Source organism: Habropoda laboriosa, unplaced genomic scaffold (genome assembly GCF_001263275.1).
Source record: "Habropoda laboriosa isolate 0110345459 unplaced genomic scaffold, ASM126327v1 scaffold102, whole genome shotgun sequence".
Taxonomy (NCBI): domain Eukaryota; kingdom Metazoa; phylum Arthropoda; class Insecta; order Hymenoptera; family Apidae; genus Habropoda; species Habropoda laboriosa.
Window position 1 is genome coordinate 1,057,313 of NW_017100262.1, and position 6,813 is coordinate 1,064,125.

General features: G+C 35.3%; 1 protein-coding gene across 2 annotated transcripts in view; it reads right to left on the reverse strand.

The window, feature by feature from the left end:
- Positions 1-374: 374 nt before the first annotated feature.
- The window catches only part of LOC108572879 (metastasis-associated protein MTA3), a 9,376-nt gene continuing 2,937 nt past the window's right edge, over positions 375-6,813 (reverse strand). Inside the window, exons 4-12 of one of the 2 annotated variants that reach the window (XM_017935208.1) lie at positions 5,291-5,473; positions 3,926-4,177; positions 3,554-3,825; positions 3,279-3,467; positions 2,771-3,193; positions 2,069-2,669; positions 1,834-1,983; positions 1,275-1,533; positions 375-1,152 (exon numbers count right to left, since the gene is read on the reverse strand). In XM_017935208.1, coding sequence (XP_017790697.1) covers positions 1,014-1,152; positions 1,275-1,533; positions 1,834-1,983; positions 2,069-2,669; positions 2,771-3,193; positions 3,279-3,467; positions 3,554-3,825; positions 3,926-4,177; positions 5,291-5,473 — 2,468 coding nt within the window. In that variant the 3' untranslated portion in view covers positions 375-1,013. The remainder of the gene's footprint in view (positions 1,153-1,274; positions 1,534-1,833; positions 1,984-2,068; positions 2,670-2,770; positions 3,194-3,278; positions 3,468-3,553; positions 3,826-3,925; positions 4,178-5,290; positions 5,474-6,813) is intronic. The other variant, XM_017935209.1, reaches the window with a different exon arrangement.

A 6,813-nucleotide genomic window follows, 5' to 3' on the forward strand; every position in this document is an offset into this window, starting at 1 on the left:
TATTGGTAAAATTTCAGTATTAAATTAAATACCAAGATTTATAAAAATTGAAAAATCATAGAAGCAAAAAATGTATATTTTTACAACGAATATCGAAAATTAAGTAGTTTATTGATCAGTGGAATAAGAATATTGAATATAAATACCACAAAAAGCTTTGTGTAAAAGAATAGAGTTAATATACATAAACATTTTTTTATAATGTGTTTTCTACGTAATTAATTATAAAAAGGAAACTGGATTGAGCGGAAAAAGGACTAGTATATTCTTCCACTTATGCTTATGTTTATTTATTAATTGTTGCGACGGAAGTCATCAAACTTGAAAATTTAATAAAAATATTCACAATGAGCATTCTTTCTTTCTTTCTCTCGTACGTTTTTATCCTTTCTCTCTCGCTTTCTCTCTCTCTTTCTCTCCCTTTCTCTCATACTTGTCTCTGTTACGCGCACGGCCGTAACATTCTTCGTGAGCTAATGCGCGTGGTATGGGCCAATTTAACCAATGTAGAACTTGTGTCCAGCACTCGTTGGACACTTGTGTTGTGTGGTTATGTATGTATGAATGTGTGGTATGATGTATATGTACATTCAATTATTAATAATTATTATTAATAACAACAATAACTAATTAATACGAATAGAAAATCATGTTTCACGGTGAATGACTCGATTTCTTATTTTCTTTTTTCCCTTAAGATTCGATGAATGTTCGTTCCAGAGTAGTTGCCTTTCGTCCATAGATGTGAAGAGTACGTTTCAGCAATGTCAGTGCAACATGCAAATTCAGTTAAGCGAGGCCTTCAATTTCGGCGAATTGCTGTTTCGAAAATTATCGAAAAAATTCCAAACAGCTATTAGTCCTTGCTCAACATCAGAGTTGCCAATGACAATACACAAAGCTGGGATATCTTCACTGTGCTGACTCTGGCATTAAAATTACAATAACAGCATGATTCCGTTTACGGCAAACTGATCAGTTTATCAGTTCACCTGATTGATTGTATTACTGATTCAGTCCAGGATGACAACCATGTCATCACCACGTACTGCTCTCTGTGGGTGAGGAGGATGCAAAGGAGCTGGTAATCTACGCCATGGTTTGCGTGCAGCTCTTCGAAGTTCTACAGATGAAAGGGTTTTTCTAAGTCTTCTGCAAGTTAATAATATTCACTTATTATTTGTGTTTTTATTTACTCAATTTTTTCTTTCTTCACTAACAAATGTGCAAGAAGATATTATATTATACATAATAAAATTAGAGTATGTACTAACTTGGTTTGATCTGAAGCACGAAAGTAAACGTCATCAGGTGCGTCCATCCATGAAATTACTTGTTTGCGCGCATTACTTCTAGATAATGGTGGACCATGTGGCAAGGTATGAGGATGAGCAGCTCTTCCATTTAGAGGTGGTGCTAAGGGAAGAACAGTGGGCGCAGTGTGCTCCAAAGTATGTTTTGGATGTAGCTGCTGAGAATGATGAGCCCTTTTAGCAGGTGGTCCACCAGGGAGCCCTGCACTTAGGGCAATACCTATTGAAAATGTTCACATTTATATAACATTCAAACTGAAGTGCATAATAATTTCAAAATAATATAAAATTATTAAACCGATGTTGCGTATTCCTTTGGAACAAATGTTAAACTGTTCAATTTAATAATTTCGATTATTTTTTTATATTTTTGTCGTGTACTTAGACTCTTAGGCACTGAATTATTTTACCTTCATCCCAATCCACATCAGAGTAGAAGCCAGTAAACAAAGTCCACATTCAATACTAGGATTTAAGGTTTTACGATATACATTAATAAATGCATAATTCTAAAGCTTACCATCTGATCCGTTGATCTCATCGAATGGAGGTCTTGTGCGTTTCAATATCGTTTGTTGAGCCTGCATACTAGGTTGTGGCTGAGGTGGAGTTACTGTCAGCCTATCTACTTCAGACTTATTTGGTACTCTTTCATATAGAAGGCTTCCATCTGTAATGCAATTGTTAAAAAATAATATTAAATGCTTTGCATTCAGTAATATAGATAAAATTTTATTCAATGGAAATTTATGTACCTGGTGCTTTGGGTGGTCTAGGAAAAGAAACCCGATCAGGTTGTTTTCGTTGTGCCGCTGCTGTAAGAGCTAACCAATCCCAATCTCCAGGTTGTCGTGGAGCAGGATGATCACCCAAACGGGTTGCTATATCGGTTACACGAGGACGAGGTCGTGGCCGTACAGCACGTGCTAAAATACGTAACTCCACAGAGCTTTTTGACGTTAATTGAGGAGAAGCGCAAAGATGTCGCAATGGTGCTGCATTTACAGGTTGATGGGGTGCTCGCGCCGCATGACGTGTACGTAATTGAGCTGCACATAATCGTCGTGCAGCTCGCGCTAATGCTGAAGTACGTAAATAAAACGCAGATCGAGTTTTCATCACAGGCCTAGGAGATCCACCTCCGCCACCTCCACTTGCTCCGCTTCCACGTAGGTCAACACCATGAGCACTTGCATAGTGGCGACTTAAATGTGCTTTGAGCTTGAATTCTTTACCACAAGAAGGAATGCTACATCGATGAGGTCTATGCGCACCACCAATTCCTTTACTTTCCTCATCTGAGCCAGTGCCGCCTCTTTTTCTTTCTAGATCAACATCGTCCATACGTGACGGAACCTAAATGTAAAGAATTTCCGAAAAAAAAAAAAAAAAAAATATAAAGTATTTTCCAAATAATGTATAAACTTTATTACTTAAATATACTGATTGATATATACCTTCAGACCACCATATTTCTTCCAATATGTCCAACAGGACTGACAAAGGCGACATTGCATATGTGATGGACCCCAAGCATACCATTGTGGACTTTGCATAACTTGGCAACTTTCGCATGGTTTCCCACTAACCCCAACCATTAATATTCCACTATTATCAGTTGTCATATTACCATTGCTATTACCATTGAGAACATTAGTTGGTTTGCCATTACTGTTGCTATTATTATTACCAAGAGGTACAATTGTTGCTGCAGATGGGGCGGTTGTTGGTGGAGCTGTTTTATTATAGTTTGGTATATAAACTTGCTTCAATTTACTTTCAGCTTCTACAGCTTTTACCCTTTTCTGTTGAACGTATCTATCCGTTGTTTTCCACATGTAATAATACTCAATAACATTCTTTAATGTTTTCCATGGTAACTAAAATATACGGATGTTCGTTAAAATAAAATTTCACAGAATAAGAAAAGTACGAGATTTGATTTATTTTGTAATATATACTTACAAAATCTTGACGTATATCTGAAAAATCTTTTCCATATTTATCAAGAGCTTCTTCAAAAAGATTTGCTTCAGATGCACTCCATTCTTCCATTTCATCTCTGCATAATACTGGACCAGTGCTGGGTACTAAAGATGACATTGCTTTTGCAACGTCATAATTATGTCGATGTAAAGTATCCATTGCATGGAACTATGAATGTACAAGTAGGTATGAGAAAGTCTTTTTTAAAAGAATATGTAAATCATAGAGCAATAATTAATGATAATGATATTTACAAGAGTAATGTCTCTAGATGCAGCTGCCGCAGACATATGCAAAGATGGCTGTTTAACTGAAGATGAACAGTCTAAAGCTCTTGCAAATGTGCCTACAGATCTACTGACAACAAGGAATTGATCAATTTGACGGTCTGTTAGTGAATGCCGTGGCGTCCAAACCAGGGTTTCTAAATCTTGCAACCTACGAGGATCTGATTCTCTTTCGGCAGGTGTCAGTGGAGTTGGTGCTATTCCATCAGCTTGATATCTACTACCTACTCTAATTTCACCTGTAATATTTTACATTTGTTAAAGTTTAAGTATATAGAGAAATATTGTAAAGATTAATTACAGTATTTAATATTTTCTTTTAATAATATCAATAAATACCTTTGTCAGCAAGCAAAGTACGTTGAGCAGGATCAAATACTAGGCAATAGAAGAAAGAGTCTTCCTTGTTTAAATAGCTTAGTAAAGATTCTGTTTCATTTAACAAAGTTACACAGCATTTGCCTCTTATATGTGTTGCAGGCATTGTTTCCACTTGACGCGATAGAAATAATTCTCTGTGCTTCATTTGGTGACGTTGCTTAGAACTCAATTCTGTAACTCCCCCAGCACCAACTACATTTTCTTCCATCCCTATATGTAAACAATTAAAATTTTTAATTATACATATATTCATCCCAATTTTTTAAATAAACATTTTAAAAAAGCTTGAATAACAAAATATTTCACTTAAAGATGAAGAAAGTAAAGAAGGCTACATATATTTAATAGTCAAAGACTTTGAGTAATTTTATTATTTTTTCTGTAGAACATAATGCTAATAAGAAATTCAACACTTGAACCAGAATTACTTATAATTTCAATTAGATATTTTAATATGAACCTTTTACATTAATGAAGTATTGCTTTTATTCTTATATTATATAAAAATATTACCTAAACTTATTCATGCATTTTTGGTCACTTATTATTACTATTACTTTCTTTTTTCAACATATACAAATGAAATGTAAATGAAACGCAGGAATGTGGCAGAATCAATTAAAACTCACAACAATGAACTAAAAATATCAGCAAGAGCGGGCAACAAAAAAAGGAAACGAAAGCAACCTTAAATGATATATATTATCTATCATAACAAAAATGAAATTAACTCTCAAAGGAATGTAAATTGTTTGAAGAAGCCTCAGATTACTAAAGAACTATCATTTTATGCGGCGGGACCTTTTAGATGTTAAGATTACATATTAGGATACACTGATTGAAATTCTTTTAATGAGGATAAATTTTAAGTTTATATATCAGAAACTAGATAGCTCACTAAAATGATATTTTGTATATTGTATAGTCACAGAATGTGTGGATTTGTTTTCACATTTAATAATCAAACCTCTTTCTGTATACCTTAAAAAAAAAAGGCCATGATTAAACCCAATTTATTATCTCTTTGGCCTTACAGTGAATTCAGCCTAAACTTATAGCATTCACCAAGATTACAAAGAATTTTATAAATCCCGCCGCTAGATCATTAGCCTTACATCATCACTGGCTTCTATATGAGACTAACAAGACAATCAAAAGGTGCATATTGTACAGTACTTACTGATGAATTGAGTAACATTTAATATTTTTTATTGACAATAAATTCCTTGAATTTTAATTCTTTTTTGTTTTCACATCTTACATGTAATAAGATTAAATAAAATTCATCTGTAAGGAGCACCTTTTAATTGACTGCTCACTCACCATGAGGCTCTTGGGCCTCTGATAGTGGGGCCTTCAGCCAGCCCCCCTTCCCGCCCCCTTTGTTCATCACTTTGGGCCCAATCCCATCTTTATTAGTCATTTCCTTAGTAGTATCTGGATTCTCGAGTTTCTGACTCTGTGTGTTTGCAGGGGATTCTGACCTCTGCTGCTCCGCGCTTGCCACTGCAATGTGTATCATAGAACCCACTCTACTATGTCTCATTTTAAATGTATGTTTTTCTTTAATAGAATTTTAACACATGCCTTTAGATTTTATAATTTTAAAAAAATTTAAGAACTAAGAATGCATAGCATCCTTTAATGTTTTCAATCAATGATTTCATTCGATACATAACTTCTTACTATCAATAGACAAATAATTAATATATTTATATCTAAGATATGAAAAATAATTTTGATTCTGTCAACCAATTCCAATCGCGTTTCTATTTACAGTTGTATTATAATTCCATGAGTAAATTACCACTAAAGACCTTCAATTCAAAATTTATATTATAATAGTCTTCAAAGATTATAATATTGCTATAAAATATAATTGTGATATACTATTTCTATTACCGTGAAAGCCATTCTCATGTAATGTTACAAATATTGTACATTAAAAAATAGTCAAAATTGAAATCGCGAAAACTGTGGCTCTATCTCCTTATCAATGATACAAAATTTAAACGGTAGCAATAGAATCTACTAATCACATAATATGACAGAAATCGAAAGATTATAATTTTCAAAAGATCAGCAAAAATAATATAAAAGAAGATTACAAAAAATGACCCCTTAAAACGTACAACACCCGCAACGTCTATTCTCCCAAATCATTCTATACGTTCAACTCAGCAAAAAATATCGACTCTAGACAGGACAAAGTTCGCAAATTTTTTTTCCTGAAATTTGAGATACAGGAGAGCAAGGTATAGAAATGGTAAAAGAGAGAGAAAGAGATGGAGAGGGAGAAAGAGATGGAGAGGGAGAAAGAGAGAGAGGAAGAGGAAGGGGAGAGAACCCGATTTGAAGCAAATACCGGCAGACGGACATAGAGCTACGGGTAGAGAGAGACATGAGAGTGTACATTCGCGTACACGTACACACGTGCTCGCGCGCGCGTGCTCATACGTATGTATAGTAGAAAAGAAGAGAAGGGAGGAAAAGAGAAGCGGGGGAGTAAATGCTTAAAACGAAGATGGCTAGTGGGGCCCACCATTTTCGTCCAGGCACATATACGTTCGCTTGCGTTCGCGCGCACCTCTACGTATGTATATGTACATGTGTGTGTTCCTGTTTCTCTCTGCCCGTATTCGTACATGCCTATGTACCCGTTATCGTGTACGTCTATCAGTGTTTTTACAAGTCTGTGTCCGAGTACACGTAACACATACCCAACCGACCCTGCGTCAGTCATTCATTTAGTTCAGGGTGGCGGGAGGCAAAGTGGGGGTGGTATGAGGGACTTGGGTGAGAGAGGTAGAAAGAGGGGGAGGTGGTGGGTTGGCGGGCGTACCACC